The sequence below is a fragment of the Corylus avellana genome, chromosome ca2 (genome assembly GCF_901000735.1).
Source record: "Corylus avellana chromosome ca2, CavTom2PMs-1.0".
NCBI classification, from domain to species: domain Eukaryota; kingdom Viridiplantae; phylum Streptophyta; class Magnoliopsida; order Fagales; family Betulaceae; genus Corylus; species Corylus avellana.
In genome coordinates this window covers 47,610,455-47,624,628 of record NC_081542.1, presented here as the reverse complement: position 1 = coordinate 47,624,628, position 14,174 = coordinate 47,610,455, and the positions used below count along the sequence as shown (strand labels likewise).

At 34.7% G+C, this 14,174-nt stretch overlaps 3 protein-coding genes across 3 annotated transcripts; all 3 read right to left on the bottom strand.

Moving 5' to 3' along the window:
* Window positions 1-2,230: 2,230 nt before the first annotated feature.
* LOC132170079 (ubiquitin domain-containing protein 7SL RNA2-like) lies at window positions 2,231-3,031 on the bottom strand. Its single transcript, XM_059580987.1, has one exon. The coding sequence runs from the start codon at window positions 3,029-3,031 to the stop codon at window positions 2,231-2,233; it is 801 nt and encodes a 266-aa protein (XP_059436970.1).
* A 2,151-nt stretch (window positions 3,032-5,182) lies between these two features.
* On the bottom strand, window positions 5,183-5,989 carry LOC132168482 (ubiquitin domain-containing protein 7SL RNA1-like). Its single transcript, XM_059579472.1, has one exon. The coding sequence runs from the start codon at window positions 5,987-5,989 to the stop codon at window positions 5,183-5,185; it is 807 nt and encodes a 268-aa protein (XP_059435455.1).
* Window positions 5,990-7,180: 1,191 nt separating this feature from the next.
* Window positions 7,181-13,794, bottom strand: LOC132170633 (tyrosyl-DNA phosphodiesterase 1). The gene is made up of 16 exons (XM_059581680.1): window positions 13,627-13,794; window positions 13,345-13,524; window positions 13,048-13,257; window positions 12,315-12,482; window positions 12,001-12,061; window positions 11,203-11,279; window positions 10,838-11,095; window positions 10,262-10,351; window positions 9,974-10,108; window positions 9,469-9,618; window positions 8,628-8,731; window positions 8,255-8,308; window positions 8,078-8,168; window positions 7,761-7,841; window positions 7,492-7,639; window positions 7,181-7,417 (listed from the first exon to the last, which is right to left on the bottom strand). The coding sequence occupies exons 1-16, from the start codon at window positions 13,636-13,638 to the stop codon at window positions 7,320-7,322; spliced, it is 1,917 nt and encodes a 638-aa protein (XP_059437663.1). The 5' UTR covers window positions 13,639-13,794; the 3' UTR covers window positions 7,181-7,319.
* Window positions 13,795-14,174: the final 380 nt, after the last annotated feature.

Sequence of the window (14,174 nt, the reverse complement as noted above, 5' to 3'; positions counted from 1 at the left end):
GAAATTTCATTTAAGGTATGTCCCTTATGTCACATATATTATTATAATTATAAAATATATATAATTACGGTGTTCAGTGATTTATTTCAATTAAAGCTAATTCTATGAAATCAAATATTCTGAATTAAATTGTAGATTTAATTCTTGTGGAAACAAATATTTGAATTCATTATTGATTTTATTTTGTGGAATCAAATATTCTGTATTGATTTTTATTCCTTGATGGAAGGAATAATTAAGGTAACAGCTCTAATTGAAGATCTCTGACCTACTTATAAATAAGACATGTGTATTCCATCAATTGGTACACACTGGTAGGCATAGGTCAGAAGAATCTCTCAATATTTTTGGTTTTCAAGTTTTGGTTGCTATGAAGTTACTCTTCAATCTGCTTGAGCAAAGCGATGGCGGGAGGTACTTATATATTAAATTATTTCTGTTGCTAGTTTTATTGTTAATTAGCATTTAATATATATAGAATTCTTACGGCCCAAACTCTGCATGGAGTATTTCTTTCACTTGCCCCACCGTAACGTCTCTAATAAGCTACACAGATGCACGGGATCCGCCTTGATCCAAATTAGGATTTTGTTGTTAGCAATGAGGGTCGTCGCAGGGGTAATTTGATAATCTAGCACAGTTAGTTCATCTCTTAGAACTTCTTCGTTATAGGTCAAGTCCATCTTATCTGGTGAGAGACCAATCATTTTCTCTAACTAAATTTTTATATCAACAATTTTTGCAGCAATGAGAATCTTCAATTTAAACGGATAACCTAGTCGGTGAATGGTGATCGCCATGGTATGCCAGAAACCAACGAATTCATTTTTTGTGTAGATAAATTAATTTTAGCAGATTATATAGTTAAAATTAGGCATGGATAAAGGAAAGAATAAAAGGAAATAGCAATAAAATAACAAAATAAGAAGGAAATTAACTGCTACATATTCATTTTTGTAACATGAAATTTGTGGAGTGCATGAATGCATTACCGGAAAAGTTTGAGGGTCCATAGTGTATGTTGTATCTGAAGGAGAAGAATTGAAAATTAGTGTTACCTTAGTTTAACTAAGGTACTCATGTTCTTCAACTAGTGAATTATGATTAGGTCCATAGTGTATGTTGTATCATGCAAATATTGTTTAGAAATGTACTGTTCTTCTCACAATTTTCATGCATAGTGAGCAGATAGTTCTAACACATGCAGTTGGCATGACTTAAGCACAATAGGGTATGTTTGTTATTTGTTAATGTATTTTGGGGATTTTTTTTTTTTTTAAAAAAAAAAAAAAAAGTGTTTAATTTGATAATACATAAAGGTTAAAATAATTGTGTTTTGAGTTGTTTGTCAACGTTTTTGTTTTGAAAAGTATAAAATAAAATTTTTAACAAACATAACAAATAGAAATCTTTGATCATTTCTCTAGTTTTGTTTTTGTGTGTTTGTTTGTTTGTTTTTTAACCACCCTGCGATCTACACTATAATTGAATGGTTGTATAATTTGTATTGGTCTTACCCAAAATGAATAGTTGGATTGGCCTATCCTTTGAGTTGGGCGGGTGTACGATCCAATTGTCTATCCTACCTTCTTTACCTTCTTGACAACTCATCATTGCCTCAATAGTCTTTAAATGCCATGTTTATGTATTGTTTTTCATTACTAAGAAAAAGTGAGCAATCGAATATCCTAGCAATCGGGGGAAAATTGCCCATCAATAATTTTTGAAATCCTAGTCATCCAATGTGATTCAAAGGTCAATATGTCGCCATGTGTCCCATTAATAATAAAATCATAAAATATTATTTAAATTTCCAAACAAAATTATAAAAAAAATACACAAAATAAAGATAAAGCAAACTGATAATATTATTAATGGAAAAATGTCATTATTCTAATACAACTTATCCAAATTTATAGTGAAACCCTATAGCTACAAAAGGTAGAAATATTCTAAGACAAAAGGGAAAATATAATAAGTATATATGATAATACTTGACGTCAAAGGCAACCCAAAGATGGGAATCTTCTAGATGAAAAAAAAAAAAAAAAATTAGAGAAAGTTATTAAACTAAAGGTCTTCCAAATCACAGTCCACCAATCAGTCTCCTCTTTCTTTCTTGTTCATCAATTTCGTTGACGTTCAGCACAAATACATAAGAAATTAACTAATTAATCTTGTCGGTATTGAAAAGGACTTAACGGTAATTTCCCATAATTCACCTTGGACGCTATGGGTGGTCTGGCTCCATCGATGTGACAGTCCCATTGAATATCTCTATGGTATCACCTTGCCCAACATTGTGCCACCGAAATGACCTATTTTCATTCATCACATCCTGCTCGTAAATGAAAAAATAACCCTCTTGTGGAAGAGGAAAAGGTATCATCTTCTGCAACCTCTCCAGCTCCTTCCTCAACTCCCCAACATTATCCAAATCATTCACCTCGACCGGAATCGTCTTCGTCCCGCACCTTGTCAGCACCATTATGTCTAACTTCTGTGACCCTCTAAAACTAACGTCAACTTCCGAATTGTTCGAAAACTCATAATCACGTAAAGGCTTATGGTCTTGTAATTCAATGCCGTTTGAATGAAGCACAATCTCATCAATAATAGCTTCATCTTTCAATTCTTTTATCTTTTCCTTTAACTCTCCAATGGTGTCGTTTACGTCCATTTTTACAGGGACATAAAATTTGGACTTTGGGGTCTTTATGTTGACCTGGATTGTCTTGGACATCGATAAGTTGTCAATCTCAACAATGGCTTTATTGGGTTCAGGAGAAACAATGGCTTTATTGGGTTCAGGAGAAACAATATTGAGCTGAATGTGTGAGTTTTGATGGATTTGACATTGCCCAACATAGTGGTTGTCTTGGAGCACATTGCCATTGAAGATAAGGGTTTGGTTTGATATGGGTATGGCTTGGTATTTTTGTATCTTTTCTTTGATCTCTAGGACAGTGTCAAAGAAACCCACTTCAATGGAGAATGAACCTCCTTGCTGTAGCTCAAAAATCACATCCATTGTTGGAAAAGAAGAAATCTAGCAGGCCAGGCCACCAAGAGAAGTCTCAGATATTATCAATATATGTCAAGTCTCAATAAGGAGAAGACAATGTAGACCATCTTTTAAACCAATTGAAATTCATGCCATAAGGGTGGGGTACGTAGTTACAATGCTATATTTGCTTGTTAAATTCATGAAAATTTCTTCCCATGCATGCTTCCAACATGATTCGCAAAAAATTAACACTCACAACGAAAAATAATAATAATAATCAAAGAAAATAATTTTTAAAAGGGGCCAATTAAATGGGCATGCACTTTGCATGACTTCACACACATATTGTTTAATTGCTGTAAAAATCATCTGTTTATCCTTTTCTTCTGACTATTTCTAAGCCTAGTGAGCAAATACGAACGAAGCCCGGTCCGCAATAAATTTTCACGATTAAATTATTTTGGTCAAAAATATTTTATCATCTTTTCCTTTTTAAAGTCACGGTAAATTTTTAAAAAAATTTAATTAACGTTGTTCACAAGGATATGATCCTTGCAATTGGCGACGCCCTGTAATTTGGATAACCAATTGTAAGGGGTTTTGGTCCTAATTTACAAGACCCTCAATATGATTGAATAGTTGGATCGATTTAGTTAGTGTCTCACTCCTCTAGTAGTCAAACGCCCACTACTCGTATGCCATAGGTTAAACAGGAATAAAAAATTGAGATGATCAAGATTCGCAGAAATTAGCTGTCCAAATTGCTAGCAATTTAGATAACAAATGTGAGAGAGTTCATATAAAAGCCACATGTCAAAATAAATTTTAAGTTGTCTAACCACCTACCTATTCAGGTGGGCCATATAAGTTCTCTAGAAATTTGGGCAGCTATTTGTTGTGGATCCAAATCCACATGTTATACTTCCATTTCACTCGGATGATGTGGTTGTGCCTATCAACTCTTGATTTTTTTTATTTTTATTTTTAATAATAAAACTTATCCAATAACGGATGATGTGGTTGTGCCTATCAACTCTTGATTTTTTTTTTTTTTTTTTTTAATAATAAAACTTATCCAATAACGATGTGCACTGCTACATTAGCCTAATAAAATTGGTTGAAATAAAGGTGCAACTTAAGATTACTCTATATCGTATACCATAGGTTAAATACCTCCTATATGGGGAAATGAAGTTGGGATTTTAGTGTTTCTTTATGTGACCAATCTGTTAAATAAGGGTGAAGAAACAAAAACCTAAGAAAAAGATAGTACCCAATCATATGAGTGTGTTAATACTTCGTATGTAGAAATCCTTGTCGTGTCTTTTGAACATATGGGCTGCATTTACGACAAGGAGTTACTTAAAAAAAAAAAAACACTTATTCATCTACTAATCAAGGTAAGTGGTCATCCTATAGTATAATAGCATTGAACATGTTAAAAATAAGTTGTTTTATTTTATTGACTCGATCAAAAAGATAATAAGAACTTAAATGAATACCAAGTAATAATCAAGAGAATATCCCCTTTAATACCCTTTCGTATTAAAGGGGATATATTAATGATTGCCAGTGTTGATCGTTAGTTGGGAAGTTTGTATGCCGAGAAGAATTAATTGTAAAATGATTTGGACTAACAGAATTGGGTTTTTACTAACTAATGGTAGTTTAATGGGTGCAACTTGTAAATGAGTAGTGTTTCGAGAGGAAAAAAAAAGGTAATTAACCATTTAACCCTATAAAGAGTAATATTGTTTAGTAAACATTATATAACTTTCACACAACTTGGAGGGGCTAATTTTCACTGAGTATACTAAATAGAATTAGTCATAACTCATAAGTAATAATTATGATACTCTTCACAGGTTAACATTACTTGTTTTAAGTAACTTTCTATGTTAGCCATTAAAAAGGGGAAAAAAAAAACATTTAAAATACGATGCTTTAACCTATGTAAAATAAATATAATAAATAAGTCAGAAGAATAGAATTATTATAAAACCAATACCGAGCTGATTGCTTCATGTTTCCAAAGACATGTGAAATTAATTGGAATATTGCTTCTGTTTATTCTGCTTGACTTCCCAAGCATCTGTCCACATGGACTCTCAAAATTGCATCCGGAAGTAATTCTAGCACATAATCATGGAACAAAAACATATGATCGATCGTGATTCATGAACCGCCGGTTACACTCCCATTGAAGATTTCTATGGTATCACCTTGTCCAACATGGTGCCACCGAAACGACCTGTCATCATCCATCACATTCTGTTCGTAAATGAAAAAATAACCCTCATGCGGAAGATGGAAATGTAGCCTTTGCTGCAACTTCTGTAGCTCCTTCCTCAGCTCCCCAACGTTATCCGATGCATTCACTTCAATCGGAATCTTCTTCGTCCCGCATTTCGCCAACACCATTAGCTTTAACTTCTTCGATCCTGCAGTAGTCGGCGGCCGTGCTGCCGTCGAATTCGTCGGTGACCCTTTGAAACTGACGTCAAGATCCGAATTGTCGGAAAGGTCATAATCACGTAAAGACCTATGGTCTTGTAATTCAGTACCGCTCGAGTGAATCATCAACCGATTAATAGGTAGAGCTTCCATTTCTTGTATCTTTTCCTTTAACTGTCCAATGGTGTTGTTTACGTCCATTTCTAGAGGGGCGTGAAATTTGGACGTTGGGGTCTTGATGTTGAGCTGCACTTTCGAATTCTTGGGCAGTGATAAGCTCTCAATCTCAACAGCGGCTTTATCGAATTCGGGAGAAACAATGAGTTGAATGTGTGAGCTTTGGAGAATGTCGCAGTGCTCGACATCGCGGTTGTCTTGGAGGACATTGCCATTGAAGATGAGTGTTTGGTTTGATATGGGTATGGCTTGGTATTTTTGTATCTTTTCTTTGATTTCTAGGACAGTGTCAAAGTAACCCACTTCAATGGAAAATGGCCTTCCTCTTGGTGGCTCAAAAATCACATCCATGGTTGGAAAACAAGAGGTGGGGTGTGAGTCTCTTTTTCTACGACAAAACTTTGTATATATGTGAGAGTTTTTGAATGGTGACAAAATGTGGATGGCGAGATTGTTGTAACAATTTCCGATATTGTCTAACTGAAAGCCTATATGCATGCTGATAATTCTCAATCAAATGTTTTTGAAACTTGGGATAGTCTCTAAGGAAGTTACGGATTTTGGTTCAGAATAAACGAAAGATATGTCATCTAGATTTTCTAATCCTGCAGGCAGATTTTCTGGCAAGGTATATATTCTACGGTTATATTATTTTTACATGTAGTTTGATTACCAAAATAGCACCCAAAATTTTCAATTTTTTTTTTTTTTTTTTTTTTAAAAAAAAAAATGCTTGCCAGAGGTTGCACGTGTTAAATTTAAAAAAATTTAATTATCCAGAGCGCCCTTTATTGCCCGAGAAGTGCTAGAGAGCAAAACAAATGAATTTAAAAAAATTTCCAAACTGACGTGGCAGAGATTTTTAAATTAAAAAATGCAATTCTCTTTTTCTTGTCTACCACGTCAGTTTGAAAATTTTTCTAAATTCATTTGTTTGGCTTCCTAAGACTTCTCTTGTTGCCCACCCTCACCATCGAGCCGCATGTTAAGATGGTGAACAGTAACTTTTATAAACGATGCGTATTAAATAATTGAAACGATTCATGACTCACGAGACATGCAGACAACAAGAAGTGTTGATTTTGGACTTCTTATTCAATTTTGCTTTAAACGATGCATAAATTTAGACTTCAAAATATGTGTTTTTGTAGTCGCTGAAAGAGAAACATAAAAATTTGTGGGTTCTTGAATTATGTGAAAAATAATAGTGCCGTCTAAGCCAATTGTCAATTTGTCAAAAAGTTTTTATTTCAATTCGTGTCGATAATTAAAGGTGTCAATCCAAATCGTATCGAGAAATGAATATAAAACTATAAATCAATTTTAACCTGACTTATTTAATTAAACCAATAAAACTGATCTTTAACTCTAACCCATTAATTTCGTACTGAATTTGTGTTCCAAGTAGTATAAAAAATTGCTAACCCCAATGTCTAGTTTGAGCCATGTTGGGATATCTTGACCTTGCACGAAACTCATGAAAAAACAAGTGTATTTTGACCAAGTTCCAGAGTTATAAAACATAAGGATCCACGCACCAAATATCCAAAAATATTCATATTAACCAAATGTAGAATCATGGATGTAGGCTGACCACATTTTACTCTTCACAATAAACAAAACTAAGAAGAGAAACTAAAAGCACACAATAATGGAATTCCTAGCATATACACAAAGAAGGTCAGGAATCTTGGAAAGAATACAGCTGTACTTGCCGTGGCCATACTTGACCATGAACATCTTTCTTGTTGTAGCGCCGGTCCCAAGACCAGGGGATATCTGCAGAGAGGAGATGAAGAAGTCAGATATATGCGACTCCTAAAGGCACAGGCTGAGGGGATAGGGAGGGTGACCTTCAGAAGTGTATGGTTGAGGAGGAAGTTCATAAGGCACAGGCAATTGAGTTACTTCAGATGAGTCTGGATTTCTGCTTCCTTGCCAAGTCAGAGTCACTAGTTTTGTTCTCTCTTCTTCTGAATTTTCTGACAATCTGCACTTATCCTGAAACTCCCAGAAATTTTCTTTTGGCTTAGATTCTTCTTTCACTAACACTCTAAATGTCGGACAATGAATTCAATGCTCAGATGATCAAAGAACTCACAAGCCAGGATATAGTCATTACCTCCACGACATCGCCATTATTTGTACAAGAAAATCCAGAACCGTGTCTTTCAATAGAAGATGGTAAAAATAGCACTCCCAGCTGAAATAAGAACACACAGAAAATGGTAGAAATACAATGTCAATCCTTCAGTTGGAGCAATAAGGAAAAGACTCAATAATGTCAAAGGGGCAAATTATATAACCATTAATCCAAAGAAAAACAGTCTAAGGATCTGAGGTTAGTTTTAAAACTATGTTCTTCAAACTTCATTATCTAGCTTTCATTTTGTAACTTAATTCTCATCTTTCAGTTGGTGCAAATATTGATATACATACCTCATAAGAACGGATCATCAACTGAGAATTATTTTTCTGGAGGGCTCCCCAGGCAGCTTTGCTAAGATTTGATGAGGTCAGCAAGAACCAACTGTTGGGGAAGAGTAAAGTTCAAGGTCCATGCTTAAACTATGAAAATTTAATGACCCAACCAACAGGCATAATATGAACTCTTACGCGAATTTCTGATCATTATACCGTGCGAACGTCTTTATATGTGGCATTGCACAACTGGAATATTGAAAAGAATTACTGTTAAGTATAATTAATAAAAATACTTAAAGAAACAAAAAATAGAAAGTAGGAACACTAAATACTGTGAATTTCTGCGTCAGAAGGTACAACACATCTAAGATAACAAATACCAAACAAAATTATTAGTTTCTCTGGTTACCATTTTTTCACTAAATGCCTAAATGGTTATGAAGTAACAAGAAGCCAACAAGTTCGTTCAGCAACTGACTAAATTTGATATTAGACTTCCAATCGAATATACAACCTTAATTAGCATTTAAGGTACAAACTCTCTCTAGTGATGAGATATACATACGAGCGACCAGTGTGGCTTGCCTTCCACTTTGCCCAGTACTTCTTCAAGAATTCTTTCTCCACATTCTTTAGTGGACTTGGAATGGCATTTCCAGCTGCATAACCCTGGGGAAGAAAGAAAGAACAAAAACAGAATTCACTCAGAATGTATAGAAATGGACAAATAGAAGAATCTAATATGGTATGCATACTCTAAAATTTACATGAAAAAATTTGGAGCTAATCAATTTCTACATTGCAATTATTTTCTTGAGAAGAAATTGTCAACTTAAGTCAACTTGACACATCTTTCGTGAGTTCAAAATTACTTGATTAGTCCGAACTCATTGGAAAAAAGGCATGATTAATAGGCTTTTTATGCATTTCAGAAATTCTTACTCGCCTTTGAACTAAGAACTGTACAGTTGGCTTTAAGACATCTGGAAAATTTTAACAAATCATAGAACAAATTTATGTGTCAGCATCCAAGATGCTTCTATTATTTTTTTGGTAAGTCAAAGATGCTTCTATTATAATATTACAAAAACTTCAATGACCAGTTATTCTTAGAATTCATCTACAGTCAAGCCTTACCTTAATCCAAGAAGTTTTTAAAACAATTTCAGAACCTTATGTTCATAAGGTGTTGAGTCTGTTGGCTATTGGCTTTACAATGGCTGTAAGTCTTATGCGTCCATCAATATAAGCATGAAATCAGCTGTCTACAACGATTGCTGAGTCTACCAAATACCCAACTACAGCGAATGTCCAAAACCTGGAAGTGGTTTTGCAAGATAACCGTACCTAGCATGTAATGCAAGGTATGGTAAAAAGGTCTGCAAGAATGACCTACTTGTTAGTACCTCTAAAGAGCATCTGACGTCTTCCACAGTAGGCCATATAATACGTGGTTGCCCAAGACCAAGAGGTGTTTTATCTTCAGCAGAGCCTGATGACATCGAGGAAGCCAGCTCAGCCAGCCACTTCTCATCCAAAGAACCAAGAGAAGAGAACTGCAACAATACAAGATAATTAGCAAAATTCATTAAGAATTGGATACAGTGCCAGTTTTCTTAAAAATAAATAAATAAAAATAAAATTCAAGAAACCAATCAGCACTTTCATTTCATAACATTATGGAAAGATCCATTACAAAACTTATGCACATAAAAAGTTCAGCAGAAAAGTATTAATGAAAAGACTAGGTCCAGAACAGCATAAAACAGAGAGAAACCAAATAAAAGAAAAGTTTATTAATTAGCAGAATCTGTTATTTGATTTCTTCACCTACTAACAGAAAACCCTAGCATCAAAATCCATCAACTGCCACATGATCATTATGCCCATCAAGAAGAATTTTAACTATACCTGATAAACAAGTGGGGATTTTTTGAACTCTTTATCAAAAGTACACTCCTGGAGAACAGTTCGTAGCTTCATATGTCCCCACTTTTTCATATTGGTACCCGTATGATATCCAGGGACAGAAGCAATCAATCTGACCTGAAAAATACGCAAGTAGTTTCATGTCCTCATATAATGCCATGCTACACACAGATAGATACTACTTTAACAGTATATCCTCCCAACAGAAATGAAATGTCATTTTAGAAAGAAAAAATAAAAAAAAGAAAATTAAGGGAATGGAAAATGTACCGCTGCCTCACTATAATCAAACTTCTTAAAGAAAGCTGGATTGATATTGAAGCTTCCAAGGGCTGGCAATTTAACAGAAAATTCGGGCCACTGTAAAAAGAAAAAAATACACAAGGTTAGTATGCTTAATCTGGACAGCAGCACTACAAAGAGAACATAAAATTTGAAGCAACAAAATCAATGTCAAGCTCCACCCATCCACAATCTCTTTCACAGGCAAGCTTACGTTCCAAATCTACGGGTTAGACAAGGGCTTTGTTGGGCAACAATTTTTTGAAAGAGAATAAACTAAAGATCAGAAACAAATAAAATGCCCCGAAGCAACAAAGCATGAAAGTTAAAGAAATAAAGAAGAAAAATCAAGACTTATCAAAAATTAGATTAAAAATGCCAATGATATAGGCATCAGTTTCTTTGCAGGGAACAAATTAAGAAAATAAGGAATAAAAAGAGAATCATGATATCACTTCTAGGAAAATATCATCTCAATCGACTGAAGAAATATTACATGTGCTCGAGAAAGCCAAATAATAACTTCAGGCCTCAATCTTCCACATAAGATGTTATATGTAATACCTTCAAGGCACTCAGATAATCAATCAAGTCATTTTCAAATGCACATCCTTTGCTTGGACTATTTTGATCTTTCCAGGGGAAATCTTGCATCCACAATCCTTGGCTTTTATTGTTCCAATCTACATATATTAGATTTGCAGTATGTATAATAATCCTCATTCCCCGAGGATAGACAAGAAGCATGGCCTTTGAATGGTGTGTCCCAAATGAAATAGGCAGGGGCGGTTTGTGCAGAATCCAGTTTGCAGGCTTATTTCTCTAGAAAATATCAGAGTTACTAAGTAAGCATCTGTTTCCCCCAATCTAAACCTTTATGTATAGCAGAGGTTAGCATTTAATTGGAAGAAAAAAAAAAAAGGGCAAACCTTCATATGATCCAATGTTCCATCACCTTCCCCATGAACGACCAACAAATGAGGGATTTTTGCAAGTGTTGGACATGCTACAACAGGAAAAAGAAAAAGAAAGCATTACTTATAAAGGAATGTATGCATTGGATTCAAGAAAAATGCAATCATCAAATAGCTGATGAGATTAGCCCATAACTGCATCTAGATACAAAATAATACACAAACAGCAAATGAGAGTAAAAAATGCAGTGGAAGCGTAACAATAATAGGAACAAATTATGTAAGTGCAAATATTACTTGTAATATAGGCAACACATGTAGCAAACCTATCTGAGGAGCAGTGAAAAACCACCCAAAGAAGCAGAACAAATACCCATTTAAAAAAAAAAATTAAAAAATTAAAAAATTAAAAAAAAAAAAAAAAAAAACCACAAACATCATTAGCAAAAAGACAACTTGCTCATGAATAAAACTACCAGGAATTATCCCTGTAACCAAGGGCCAAAAAAAAATAACTATAGCAATCTGTATGCCTAACTCAAGAGTAATATAAACAAACAATAACAATGTGCAGATAAGTTTATCTTCAGCTCTTTCAAATTGCAACCTAGACATGGGAATTGGAAAATGATTTCAGATATTATAGGTGAAGTGCTTGTGTGTGCACACATGCACGCATTATTTACATTGATTTTAAGGATTCAAAATGACTACTTCTCAACAGGATTTGTCAGTCTAAGATGTTGACAGTCTATCTCAAACAGACAGGAAACAAAAGCAAACCAAGGATGAACCAAAGTGAACAGGACTCACCAGGTAACAACCAACCGATATCTACCATGTAATTTGAAAGGATAGCAATGAGAACATCCCCCTACCAAAGAAATAGCTGATTCAGTAATCAAAACAAAAAAAACAAAAAACCAATTTAACAATCAGCCAACTCTGTGGCTCCATATCTCCTACAATTTGTATGATAGTGTTATAGACAATCCTTTATTTCTTTGAAAGTGATACAAACACCATCAATTTACATCAGAAAACTCTCGACTGAAAAAAAACTACATACTAAGTTTACAGATTAAAGCAGGCAGAAAACGCCTTTGCAGATTTTACAATATTGTTACCTGAATCACATCCCTTATAGAAACACAAGAGGTGTTCGCCCAAGCCGGCAGCCCTTTCACTTGCAAAAGGCGAAAGGTCCAAGGTAACTTATCATTAGGGACCTGAAAACGTTGGATAGCCTTCTCACTACTCTCTCCTTTTCCCAGGCTCTTCTTTTCCACCCCATCCTGTACAATTCAGACACAAAAGCAGTAAACTGTCTGTTTGGTTTAGCTTTCAAAATGAGCAGTTTGAAAAAAATAAATAAATAAATAAATTTCAAAACACAGTTAATGAAAATACGATTTTTACAATTGTAGCTCCGGCTTTAAAATCGCATTTCAGCCTTTAAAATAGTGTTCTTAAAAACGAACCCCTTGCCGGCGGATTGAAGACATGAAAAAAAATTACTTTTTCAAATTGCCATTTTTTTTAAATGTACTCCTAAAGGAGAAGTTTGTAACTTTTTTTCTTTTCACTATTTTGTATTTCATTTTTTATGTGAATTTTTTTGTGACCACCTCCACCTGCAGATATACCGCACATTAAGAAACCAACGTAAATTTTAGTGTTTTTTTTTTGTGATTATTTTGTCTTATTAACTGTAATTATGGTCTTTTGGACAACAACTCTTCCCAATTTTCCCTAAGAAAACAATGCAAACGATTCCCAAAAGCGTGAATAAAATTGCCTTTATCAAAAACAACACAAAAATTTAGAATAGTATCAATAATTTAAGTCCCAAGATCACACCTGCGAGTTTGTTTGACGCGACCTCTTTCGACTTGGCTCCTCATTAGCAAGCAAAGGCGCATTTTTGTCACCACCCCGTTTTACATACTTGAAAAAATGATGCCCCGGAATTAGCTCTATGATAGTACCGTCAACAATGGAAGCGCTTTTTCGAGAGCACAGCTTCCTTCTTTTATTCCCGGAATTAACCACAATGGGATTCGTACCCTCCTACAATTCCCACTCTAAGAAATCAGTCAAACAAAACAACATATATAATTGTCTTCAAGTAAAAAAGTAAAAGGATTAGTGAGTCACCACAAACAAGTTGACCGAGCCATCGGCGGAAGCGGTTAGAGTGAGGTGCTTGCGGCTGAGCCTCTTGTCGGTCGCAGGGACACTGTTGCGGCCGATGACATTTGGGCCTTCGGAGAGAGTGAGCTTTGGGATTGATGTGTCTTCCTCTAGATTTTGAGTAAGAGGAACCAAAAATCCAATCTACAAAAATAAAAACGAGCTTTTATACATGAGAATAAAAGATAGTTTATATATTTTATGTTACAATTAGTTGTTGAGATTTAGAGAGGGAAAGGGGAGGACCTGAGACACCATTGGAGAATCTTTGGTTACATGAGATGAGAGCGAAAGTGCCAAAGCCAAAAGATGGTTTCGAGAGCGAAAGAGCCGGGTTCATAGTGTACTTAGCGATACGAACCGTTTCATGATTTCCCCAAGTCACGAAGCCGCTCGTGTGTGGTTTCTCAACACAACCTGTTTGCTACTGTTGTGAGTTGTGACAGTGGGACTCCCCGAGACTCGTTGAGATTTTCAGCCATTTGGCAAGCATATTAATAAGAGAACTTTTTCCCTCAATAAAATAAAGGGTTAAATACTAAATTAGTCCCTAGGGTTTCACAACTTTATTTTTTCCCCCCTGGGTTTTCATTTTTATCACAGGAGGTCCCTGTGGTTTTGATAAGTGACCAAATTAGTCAATCCGTTAGTTGACCGTTAGTTGACCGTTAAACTGGACACGTGGACCAATCAGACGTCGACACGTGGCACATATATTAATTTTTTTTTTAATTTTTTTTTAATTAAAAAAAATGTTTTTTTTTAAAAAAAAATTAAAAAAAATATATTAAAAA